The 13,122-nt window shown below is 42.2% G+C and overlaps 1 protein-coding gene across 2 annotated transcripts in view; it reads right to left on the bottom strand.

The window, feature by feature from the left end:
- Window positions 1–13,122, bottom strand: part of nos1apa (nitric oxide synthase 1 (neuronal) adaptor protein a) — a 165,949-nt gene that overhangs the window by 30,318 nt on the left and 122,509 nt on the right. For both annotated transcript variants that reach the window (XM_062997073.1, XM_062997074.1), the window contains exon 9: window positions 323–488. In XM_062997073.1, coding sequence (XP_062853143.1) covers window positions 323–488 — 166 coding nt within the window. The remainder of the gene's footprint in view (window positions 1–322; window positions 489–13,122) is intronic.

Raw genomic sequence — 13,122 nt, 5'->3', positions numbered from 1 at the left:
GCAGCAGTACTGTAATGCACTGTAATACTGGTAATAAACAATACAATGCTATGACTTCAGGATCACTGTGCTTTAGAACCTACATTTACGCCATTCAGCAGATGCTTTTATCCAAAGCAACTTACAACTGGAACACGGAGTACAATCCGAGTAATTGAAGGTCAAAGTGGCAACCTGGCAATGGTGTGGCTTAAACCTTGATTACTAATCCAGTAAAACTGTACCGATAGATCAGGAAATTCTAGAGATATGTGAATAAGACGGATAATAAAACAAGAGGATCAGTATTAGAGGACGATAGAGAACATAAAAACACACTCACTAGAGCCACTGCCAGCCAGTTTGAGCTCCAGTTCCTGGATCTGTTTGACCAGCAGTGAGATGTGCTGAAGCAGATCTTTATTCTGCAGCAGTAGTTGGTGAACACGAGCCTGAGCCTCTATCCTCGCCATCGACTCTGCAGATAGCTGATCCTTCAATAGGTGAACCTGAGGAAAACATAGAGCCTTTAAAACACGGGTTCCACAAACCCGGGAAATACTTATAGGTCGACGTAAGGACAGAACATAAATGCCACTGATATGGTGCTGACATTTTCTCCTGCACATATTTTGACAAGCATCACCTACTAAGCTCTGACAAGCTAGAAGATATTATTTATGGCCACTCAGGTGGCGCAGCAGTAAAAGAAAACACATGCTCTACCTGCCGGCTGGGCTGAGAAGCCACATGAACAACGATTGGCCTGTTGTTCAGATAGGGGTGGGATATTAAAAAGCTGGATAGGGTCTCTCTCATAACTAATGCAATTACGACCTCTGCTGGCTGATTGATGGCGCCTGCACAGAGACAGGAAAAGAGTGCTGTCAGGGTGTGTCTCTCCGTACACAGGGCTGATCCGCATTGCACTCGTCAAAGTGTAGGTGACAAAATGCAGACGGTTGCTGCCCACGTGTCGGAGGGGGGGCGTGGGTTAGCTTCGTTCTCCTCAATCAGAACGGGGATCGGCATTGGTGGAGAGGAAGCATGACACAATAGGGCAATTGGATGTGCTAAAAGGGAGAAAAGAATATATATATATATATATATAAAATTATTATTTACAAGCATCTTCCCTTTATGTTTTCAAACTGATCCTATGTGTTTTTTATAAAATGTTATCCCACAATTTATTTGCAAATCTCTTATATTTGCATTTAGACGTCTGTCCTGTAAATTTGTCCCCTAAAGGTGGGATATTATTGTTATCGCTGATCTCTGATTCTGAACCCTTTTCATACTGTTATACATTACAATGAGCTTGTTAAAAATCCCATTTCTTTCTTCCTTTTCTTTGCATTTTCTCCCCATTTTCCTCCCGATTTAGCACACTCAATTTTGTCTTCCGCTGCTGAGGGAGACCCGATTGCATCAGACGAGAACATGTCGCTGTACATGCCTTTCCGACACGTGCACAGCCCTCCTCTTCTCTTTACCAATCAAGGGGTCCTTGCACAGCGTATGAAGATCACACCCACGCACACATAGCCCGGTCGTTCCCCCTGCAGATACGGTGGCCAATTAGTATCTGCGGCAGGCACTGCCAATTATGCCCGTGAGATGGCGCCCAGCCGACCAGTGGCAACACTAAGTTTCGAACAAAGGAGTCCAGAATCTCGGCGCTGGTGTGCTAGTGGAATATCCCACTGCACCACCTGGGCGCAAAAATCCCCTTTTTAAACTGTGGCCATTAATATGGAGTTGGCTGTAGTGCATTTTTTTGGCTATAACAGCCTACACGCATACATTTTGGTTAGAATTTCTGCTTCTGTTCATTCAGTTAAAACCACCGATTAGGCATAACATTATGACCACAGACAGGTGAAGTGAATAACACCGATTATCTCTTCATCACGGCACCTGTTAGGGGGTGGGATATACTAGGCAGCAAGTGAACATTTTATCCTCAAACTTGATATTAGAAGCAGGAAAAATGAACAAGCGTGAGGATTTGAGCGAGTTTGAGAGCCAAATTGTGATGGCTAGACGACTGGGTCAGAGCATCTCCAAAACTGCAGCTCTTGTGGGGTGTTCCCGGTCTGCAGTGGTCAGTGTCTAACAAAAGTCGTCCAAGTAAGGAACAGTGGTAAACCAACAGCCAAGGCTCATTGATGCACGTGGGGAGCAAAGGCTGGCCTGTGTGGTCCAATCCAACAGACGAGCTACTGTAGCTCAAATTGCTGAAGAAGTTAATGCTGGTTCTGATAGAAAGGTGTCAGAATACACAGTGCATCACAGGTTGTTGCGTATGGGGCAGGAAAAGGCAAAACCGTACAATATTAGGAAGGTGGTCATAATGTTATGCCTCATCGGTGTATAAATACAAAGTTAAACAGTGTTGTGTGTACATTTGAAGTGAAAGAAAGTGGAATTCTAGTTAATATAAAAAACAAGAAAGTTTTTATGTGGCCATAAAAAAAACAGTATTTAATGCTGTCAGATACTCACACAGTTTACTGCAGTGCACTAGAATTATACACTCAAGCTCAAATGAATTAAAACCACTTCACATGAATGTTTTTTTCCTCCTTTTGATCATAACATTTCCAAGTATGTGAAGTATGTGAGTGTTCCACCAATTAGCCTTCACAGCATCTGCATGACAGCACCTATAAAAGTTCTAGTTCTTCACTGAAATTGAATGCATTAAGTTTTCAGGGCTGACGGAAGTGTTTCAGTTTCCATTAGAGAAAAAAACCCAGCAGAGCCGAACACCAATAAATCTTTCAAACCTGCCGGACGCAGACCGCTAGAGAGCTTTCAGTGGACTTTTCTATATTAGATATTTCAAACCATCAACTGGGGTGATCAAATATAAAGGGACAGGCTGTTTTTTTTCTTCAAACTTTTGATGAAACCGAATACGAAAAGTATGTAAAGTGAATAAAAAGAAATCATGAACAACAAAGGAAGCAAAGTAAATGTGCTTGACATCCACAGTTCTGATGTCAGTATTCACATTTGGATTTACATTTTCTGCATTTAGCAGATGGTTTTATTAAAGGTGGTGCAGTGGGATATTCCGCAAGCACACCAGCGTCGAGATTCTGAACTCCTCACTGTCACTGCTGGCCTGGGAATAGTCCACCAAACAAAAATATCCATATATATATACAGTGTATCACAAAAGTGAGTACACCCCTCACATTTCTGCAAATATTTTATTATATCTTTTCATGGGACGACACTATAGACATGAAACTTGGATATAACTTAGAGTAGTCAGTGTACAACTTGTATAGCAGTGTAGATTTACTGTCTTCTGAAAATAACTCAACACACAGCCATTAATGTCTAAATGGCTGGCAACATAAGTGAGTACACCCCACAGTGAACATGTCCAAATTGTGCCCAAAGTGTCAATATTTTGTGTGACCACCATTATTATCACTGCCTTAACCCTCATGGGCATGGAATTCACCAGAGCTGCACAGGTTGCTACTGGAATCCTCTTCCACTCCTCCATGATGACATCACGGAGCTGGTGGATGTTAGACACCTTGAACTCCTCCACCTTCCACTTGAGGATGCGCCCCACAGGTGCTCAATTGGGTTTAGTCCATCACCTTTACCTTCAGCATTCTCAGCAAGGCAGTTGTCATCTTGGAGGTTGTGTTTGGGGTCGTTATCCTGTTGGAAAACTGCCATGAGGCCCAGTTTTCGAAGGGAGGGGATCATGCTCTGTTTCAGAATGTCACAGTACATGTTGGAATTCATGTTTCCCTCAATGAACTGCAGCTCCCCAGTGCCAGCAACACTCATGCAGCCCAAGACCATGATGCTACCACCACCATGCTTGACTGTAGACAAGGTACAGTTGTCTTGGTACTTCTCACCAGGGCGCCACCACACATGCTGGACACCATCTGAGCCAAACAAGTTTATCTTGGTCTCGTCAGACCACAGGGCATTCCAGTAATCCATGTTCTTGGACTGCTTGTCTTCAGCAAACTGTTTGCGGGCTTTCTTGTGCGTCAGCTTCCTTCTGGGATGACGACCATGCAGACCGAGTTGATGCAGTGTGCGGTGTATGGTCTGAGCACTGACAGGCCGACCTCCCACGTCTTCAACCTCTGTAGCAATGCTGGCAGCACTCATGTGTCTATTTTTTAAAGCCAACCTCTGGATATGACGCCGAACACGTGGACTCAACTTCTTTGGTCAACCCTGGCGAAGCCTGTTCCGAGTGGAACCTGTCCTGGAAAACCGCTGTATGACCTTGGGCACCATGCTGTAGCTCAGTTTCAGGGTGTTAGCAATCTTCTTATAGCCCAGGCCATCTTTGTGGAGAGCAACAATTCTATTTCTCACATCCTCAGAGAGTTCTTTGCCATGAGGTGCCATGTTGAATATCCAGTGGCCAGTATGAGAGAATTGTACCCAAAACACCAAATATAACAGCCCTGCTCCCCATGTACACCTGGGACCTTGACACATGACACCAGGGAGGGACAACGACACATTTGGGCACAATTTGGACATGTTCACTGTGGGGTGTACTCACTTATGTTGCCAGCTATTTAGACATTAATGGCTGTGTGTTGAGTTATTTTCAGAAGACAGTAAATCTACACTGCTATACAAGCTGTACACTGACTACTCTAAGTTATATCCAAGTTTCATGTCTATAGTGTTGTCCCATGAAAAGATATAATGAAATATTTGCAGAAATGTGAGGGGTGTACTCACTTTCGTGATACACTGTATATATATATATATATAAATAATGCAAAATAAATAATAATTATAGAAATAATGCATACTAAGCAAAATAAAGCAAAAAATATAATGCATTTCCCCATTTGAGCGACATGATGGCAGGCCTAGTAAAGTGGATCCTGAGGACCTGGGTTTAATTCTTGACTGGTCACTGTTTGTGACCGATTTTCCTTTCCTCCAAAACCATCCACCTCTCTCTCTTAAAGATGTTGCAATTCATCACATTACCCACAAAGCACCACACAAAGAAATTCAGCTGCCCATAAATCATTTAGTGATATTAAAAAAGCTCATTTGCATATTACAGCCTTCTGCATTTTCCATTATATACCATCTATACAGCACAATGATCAGCAAAATTTATTTGCCCTCTGAGGGAGTTTTCCCATCTGTGAATACATTTTTATTTCTACTTCTGCTTGGGCTAGAAGCGGAAGATCATTATTATAATGTCATGAGGCTTAAGAAGCCTCGCACAGTGTTCCTCTAGTTGTATCCATCCATATTCTTGCTGACTGTCCTCTTCCTCTCTTACCTTCAACTCTTTCAAGCATAATTGTCTTTTGCAATAAATTGGTTCTTCTTATACAGTAATGCTTGTTTATTAGGATTTTAATGTCATGTTTTACACTGTGGTTACATTCATGATCACTTCACAAGTTTAATGCCAAACACAGTCATGGACTATTTAGTATCTCCAATTCACAACACTTGCACGTCTTTGGACTGTGGGAGGAAACCCGGAAGGGACCCACGCAGACATGGGGAGAACATGCAAACTCCACACAGAAAGGACCCAGACCGCTCCACCCGGGGATCGGACCCAGGACCTTCTTGCTGTGAGGCGACAGTGCTACCCACTGAGCCACCGTGCCGCCTCTTATACAGTATAAAAACTTCAGTTTTGTTATGTAGGCTTCAGGTAAGAGGTTCACTTTGACTTCCTAAAATCCAATTCTCAGTCTTTTATGCCATCCAGTAAACTCTTTGCCAGCAACAAAATTCCAAGGCATATAAGGGATGCAACGATGCACCACAAGACATGAATTCACATGTGTAACGATTCAAATCGGTTTTCATGTATGGAGCTATTCACCTCGCCTGGTTGACGTCACTACACGGTTGCCAGGTTCGGAACTTTCCACCCAAATTTATTTATGTGAGGATTCTTTCTTTATTTGTATTATTCATTTATTTATTTAATGTGGGACTTGTTTTATTTCAGTTTTTTTTACACAAAAAGAACCAACCTCAGAAATTAAAGGGATGTTCATTATTTACATAAATAAAAGATTTTATTTTATTTTTTAAAAGAGAAATAATAAAAGGAAACTTTGTCATAATTTGTCTTCAAATTAATTTTGTTCCAAAAATCTGGAAAAAATCGTAACGTGAACCCAGTATGGTGAATCACATCGCATCGTGGGTAGAGTGTATCGTTACATCCCTAAGGCATATATAAGGATATTCTAGAAGTGATAAATGGTAGTTTTATTGATAGAGATGAAAAACATGAGTTCATTGAAAGAGTTGATGGTTAATGTCAAGGTTGCCTAAATAAATTACCTTTCATAGGCTACGTTCATGGCAGGAAAGATTTACTTGTGATATGTTAAATTACAGTTCTCATTGTTTCCAGAAGTTGTGCCATTATGTGATCTTATATTTATATTTGCTTTATTAGTTTTATGGTTGTAAGTAGTTTGAGTGTTGTTTTTGCTCAGTTTGACTGTTGTTCTTGCTCAGTTTAGGATTCCCACAGTGTTTCTGGCAGATATAACAGCTGCCTGTCTTGCAGATATCCAGTCCATTCAGTGAGTAAATGTTTAATAGTAATGCGGGTAAGACAGGTCTCGCAACATGTCGATTCTTAACCTTTTATCAAGTATGAATGTGTTAGTCTGGTGTGCCTGATGCGACTTGATTTTCTAGCTATGTCTTTGGCTGGACACCTATGCTGTATGCTGGGACATATTTCATGCACCTAGTTTCTGATTTGTGTGTTTCATTCTGTCTGTTATTTATTTGAATGTAAGAAGCCACTCAGGGTTTGACATCGGCTGCCTGCGACCCTGTTGTCATTCTTGCTACCTGATCCGCTGTTTCACTGCCAGTGATGCCACATCGACCTGAGACCTAGTCTAGTGAGGTCAGAGATTTTCTTTCAGGATGTTATTTATGGCTGGGTGGTCGAGCGTGAAGGCTTCCAGGGCTTGTAGGCACGACTTTGAGTCAGTGAACCTCAGCTTTGTGTCGTGTTGAGTCTGTATTGATGTGTTGATGAATTTAAGTGCCATTAGGAGGGAACAGAGTTGTTTTGTCCATGTTCTAGCCAGTTACTATTGCTGCTGATACCTGGTACACAGTTTTGGATCAAAAGATATCCAGACAGCAATACCACTTTCTTTTAAAAGCAATGCTTTCTATTATAAAATATTTAATGTATAAAAGGGAGTGATGTTTAAGTGTATCCTCTTTTTGACACTGAACATTATTTTATTATAAATAATGTCGATCGTCTGTAATTCAGGGTCAGATATTTTTTTTGTTTCTGAGTCACAAAAAACACTTTAACCCTTTTATATGATTAGCATTGTGCTTATGTTTTGTTTAATAATAAACCAGTGTAACTAATATGAAATAAGCCCCGTAATGGATTTGCGTACTCACCGGGGTGTGTTACTGCAATGTGTCAACTGATTCCAGAGAAAGCTGATCGACTGCAACCCTGACCTGAGCCTGATCTTTATATATATCATATATATACATTATATATATATATATATATATAAACCACTTACCATATTAAAGCACTTTGTAGTTCTACACTTACTACACTACCCCTTTCACCCTGTTCTTCAACAGTCAGGACCACTACAGAACAGGTATTATTTGGGTGGTGGATCATTCTCAGCACTGCAGTGACACTGACATGGTGGTGGTGTGTTAGTGTGTATTGTGCTGGTATGAGTGGATCAGACACAGCAGCGCTGCTGGAGTTTTTAAATACCGTGTCCACTCACTGTCCACTCTATTAGACACTCCTACATAGTTGGTCCACCTTATAGATATAAAGTCAGAGACGATCGCTCCTCTATTGCTGCTGACTGAGTTGGTCATCTTCTAGACCTTCATCAGTTTTTGGTTGGTGGACTATTCTTAGTCCAGCAGTGACAGTGAGGTGTTTAAAAACTTCATTAGCACTGCTGTGTCTGATCCACTCATACCAGCACAACACACACTAACACACCACCACCATGTCAGTGTCACTGCAGTGCTGAGAATGATCCACCACCTAAATAATACCTGCTCTATAATGGTCCTGTGGGGGTCCTGACTATTGAAGAACAGCATGAAAGGGGGCTAACAAAGTATGTAGAGAAATAGATGGACTACAGTCAGTAATTGTAGAACTATAAAGTGCTTCTATATTGTAAGTGGAGCTGATGGACAGTGAGTGTAGAAACAAGGAGGTGGTTTTAATTGTATGTCTGATCGGTGTAAACTACAGTAGGGAAATATTTACTGTGGAAGCTCTTCTGTACATCACTCTGGATAAGAGCATCTGCCAAATGCAAAAAATGTAAATGAATGAATGATTCTGAACAACAGCAGCATTTTACAAAGGAAAGGTTCACTTCTGATACACAGCTCTGTACTTCAAATTAAATAGAAACATGCTGGCAGTGGATGCTCACAGACAGAAAGTTCTGCTGGCAGATGGATGGAAAATCGTCTGCTCTAGACGGATATACGGCGAGCCTACTGAGTCACTCATGAGGAAAATAACTTGTAGTTCAGGTCCATGTTTTGCTTCTCCAGACGCCCTTGCTAATAAATTATCCGTGACGGATTTACACGGCTATTATGTCCACCCATCCATATATAAGCCCTGTTTTTATCTTAATTCTCTTTACATATATAGGGCTCACCTGGCATTCTGCCAATATATCATGGTATAAAGGGTTTCTGTATAAGAAACCAGTAAAGACAAACACCTAGTTAGCTTTCCTAATTGATTATATAGCGGCGCCGTGTCCTTCCGGTGTCCTGCTTATGGGGCATGGTGATAGCCAGCTGAATTTATTAACTTTATTGAGCAATTTCAAGCACTGTCAGAAAGTCAGGGACAGGAAGGTCTTAATCGTAACGCACATGGTTCTGGAGATTTATGATATAGCGAAGAGAACATGCACGCGATGCGTAGCTTCAGGAACAATACGTTCCTCAGATCAACTCCAGGTATCAGGACAGGAGGGCAGAGAGCAAAGTTTAGTTTAGTGTATCTTGCTCAAATACACTGATTAGCCATAATTACTTCCTTGTTTTTACACTCAGTGTCCATTTTATCAGCTCCACTTACCATATAGAAGCACTTTGTAGTTCTACAATTACTGACTGTAGTCCGTCTCTACATAGTTTTTTAGCCTGCTTTCACCCTGTTCTTCAATGGTCAGGAATCTCACAAAGCAGGTATTATTTAGGTGGTGGATCATTCTTAGCACTGCAGTGACACTGACATGGTGGTGGTGTGTTCAGACACAGCAGCGCTGCTGGAGTTTTTAAATACCGTGTCCACTCACTGTCCACTCTATTAGACACTCCAAACCAGTTGGTCCACCTTGTAGATGTAAAGTCAGAGACGATCGCTCATCTATTGCTGCTGTTTGAGTTGGTCATCTTCTAGACCTTCATCAGTGGTCACAGGACGCTGCCCACAGGACGCTGCTGTGTCTGATCCACTCATACCAGCTCAACACACACTAACACACCACCACCATGTCAGTATCACTGCAGTGCTGAGAATGATCCACCACCCAAATAATACCTGCTCTATAATGGTCCTGTGGGAGTCCTGACCATTGAAGAACAGCATGAAAGGGAGCTAACAAAGTATGTAGAGAAATAGATGGACTACAGTCAGTAATTGTAGAACTATAAAGTGCTTCTATATTGTAAGTGGAGCTGATGGACAGTGAGTGTAGAAACAAGGAGGTGGTTTTAATTGTATGTCTGATCGGTGTAAACTACAGTAGGGAAATATTTACTGTGGAAGCTCTTCTGTACATCACTCTGGATAAGAGCATCTGCCAAATGCAAAAAATGTAAATGAATGAATGATTCTGAACAACAGCAGCATTTTACAAAGGAAAGGTTCACTTCTGATACACAGCTCTGTACTTCAAATTAAATAGAAACATGCTGGCAGTGGATGCTCACAGACAGAAAGTTCTGCTGGCAGATGGATGGAAAATCGTCTGCTCTAGACGGATATACGGCGAGCCTACTGAGTCACTCATGAGGAAAATAACTTGTAGTTCAGGTCCACGTTTTGCTTCTCCAGACGCCCTTGCTAATAAATTATCCGTGACGGATTTACACGGCTATTATGTCCACCCATCCATATATAAGCCCTGTTTTTATCTTAATTCTCTTTACATATACAGTGTATCACAAAAGTGAGTACACCCCTCACATTTCTGCAAATATTTCATTATATCTTTTCATGGGACAACACTATAGACATGAAACTTGGATATAACTTAGAGTAGTCAGTGTACAGCTTGTATAGCAGTGTAGATTTACTGTCTTCTGAAAATAACTCAACACACAGCCATTAATGTCTAAATGGCTGGCAGCATAAGTGAGTACACCCCACAGTGAACATGTCCAAATTGTGCCCAAAGTGTCAATATTTTGTGTGACCACCATTATTATCCAGCACTGCCTTAACCCTCCTGGGCATGGAATTCACCAGAGCTGCACAGGTTGCTACTGGAATCCTCTTCCACTCCTCCATGATTACATCACGGAGCTGGTGGATGTTAGACACCTTGAACTCCTCCACCTTCCACTTGAGGATGTGCCACAGGTGCTCAATTGGGTTTAGTCCATCACCTTTACCTTCAGCTTCCTCAGCAAGGCAGTTGTCATCTTGGAAGTTGTGTTTGGGGTCGTTATCCTGTTGGAAAACTGCCATGAGGCCCAGTTTTCGAAGGGAGGGGATCATGCTCTGTTTCAGAATGTCACAGTACATGTTGGAATTCATGTTTCCCTCAATGAACTGCAGCTCCCCAGTGCCAGCAACACTCATGCAGCCCAAGACCATGATGCTACCACCACCATGCTTGACTGTAGGCAAGATACAGTTGTCTTGGTACTTCTCACCAGGGCGCCGCCACACATGCTGGACACCATCTGAGCCAAACAAGTTTATCTTGATCTCGTCAGACCACAGGGCATTCCAGTAATCCATGTTCTTGGACTGCTTGTCTTCAGCAAACTGTTTGCGGGCTTTCTTGTGCGTCAGCTTCCTTCTGGGATGACGACCATGCAGACCGAGTTGATGCAGTGTGCGGCGTACGGTCTGAGCACTGACAGGCTGATCTCCCACGTCTTCAACCTCTGCAGCAATGCTGGCAGCACTCATGTGTCTATTTTCTAAAGCCAACCTCTGGATATGACGCCGAACACGTGGACTCAACTTCTTTGGTCGACCCTGGCGAAGCCTGTTCCGAGTGGAACCTGTCCTGGAAAACCGCTGTATGACCTTGGCCACCATGCTGTAGCTCAGTTTCAGGGTGTTAGCAATCTTCTTATAGCCCAGGCCATCTTTGTGGAGAGCAACAATTCTATTTCTTACATCCTCAGAGAGTTCTTTGCCATGAGGTGCCATGTTGAATATCCAGTGGCCAGTATGAGAGAATTGTACCCAAAACACCAAATTTAACAGCCCTGCTCCCCATTTACACCTGGGACCTTGACACATGACACCAGGGAGGGACAACGACACATTTGGGCACAATTTGGACATGTTCACTGTGGGGTGTACTCACTTATGTTGCCAGCTATTTAGACATTAATGGCTGTGTGTTGAGTTATTTTCAGAAGACAGTAAATCTACACTGCTATACAAGTTGTACACTGACTACTCTAAGTTATATCCAAGTTTCATGTCTATAGTGTTGTCCCATGAAAAGATATAATGAAATATTTGCAGAAATGTGAGGGGTGTACTCACTTTTGTGATACACTGTATATATAGGGCTCACCTGGCATTCTGCCAATCATCATGGTATAAAGGGTTTCTGTATAAGAAACCAGTAAAGACAAACACCTAGTTAGCTTTCCTAATTGATTATATAGCGGCGCCGTGTCCTTCCGGTGTCCTGCTTATGGGGCATGGTGATAGCCAGCTGAATTTATTAACTTTATTGAGCAATTTCAAGCACTGTCAGAAAGTCAGTGAGCTTTTAAAGGGACAGGAAGGTCTTAATCGTAACGCACATGGTTCTGGAGATTTATGATATAGCGAAGAGAACATGCACGCGATGCGTAGCTTCAGGAACAATACGTTCCTCAGATCAACTCCAGGTATCAGGACAGGAGGGCAGAGAGCAAAGTTTAGTTTAGTGTATCTTGCTCAAATACACTGATTAGCCATAACATTAAAATTACTTCCTTGTTTTTACACTCGGTGTCCATTTTATCAGCTCCACTTACCATATAGAAGCACTTTGTAGTTCTACAATTACTGACTGTAGTCCGTCTCTACATAGTTTTTTAGCCTGCTTTCACCCTGTTCTTCAATGGTCAGGAATCTCACAGAGCAGGTATTATTTAGGTGGTGGATCATTCTTAGCACTGCAGTGACACTGACATGGTGGTGGTGTGTTCAGACACAGCAGCGCTGCTGGAGTTTTTAAATACCGTGTCCACTCACTGTCCACTCTATTAGACACTCCAAACCAGTTGGTCCACCTTGTAGATGTAAAGTCAGAGACGATCACTCATCTATTGCTGCTGTTTGAGTTGGTCATCTTCTAGACCTTCATCAGTGGTCACAGGATGCTGCCCACAGGACGCTGCTGTGTCTGATCCACTCATACCAGCTCAACACACACTAACACACCACCACCATGTCAGTATCACTGCAGTGCTGAGAATGATCCACCACCCAAATAATACCTGCTCTGTGGGGGTCCTGACCATTGAAGAACAGCATGAAAGGGGGCTAACAAAGCATGTAGAGAAACAGATGGACTACAGTCAGTAATTGTAGAACTACAAAGTGCTTCTATATGGTAAGTGGAGCTGATAAAATGGACAGTGAGTGTAGAAACAAGGAGGTGGTTTTTATGTTATGGCTGATCAGTGTATGTGTGCATGATCTCATGATAAAATGCTCTACAATGAATACCAACACACAATAGATAAAGTCTGACTCAAAGTTCATGCTGCTATTGTTTCACTATCTTAAATGCAGAAATGACCAAACTGGACCTCTGTATAAAGTGTGCCTGCAGCACCCACACTACTTGTTGTGCCACCTTGCTGCCCAAACCAAATTAGTTCACCATAAAA

Source organism: Trichomycterus rosablanca, chromosome 6 (genome assembly GCF_030014385.1).
Source record: "Trichomycterus rosablanca isolate fTriRos1 chromosome 6, fTriRos1.hap1, whole genome shotgun sequence".
Lineage (NCBI taxonomy): Eukaryota > Metazoa > Chordata > Actinopteri > Siluriformes > Trichomycteridae > Trichomycterus > Trichomycterus rosablanca.
The sequence above is the reverse complement of the archived record's forward strand: the minus strand, read 5'-3'. Positions and strand labels throughout refer to the sequence as shown.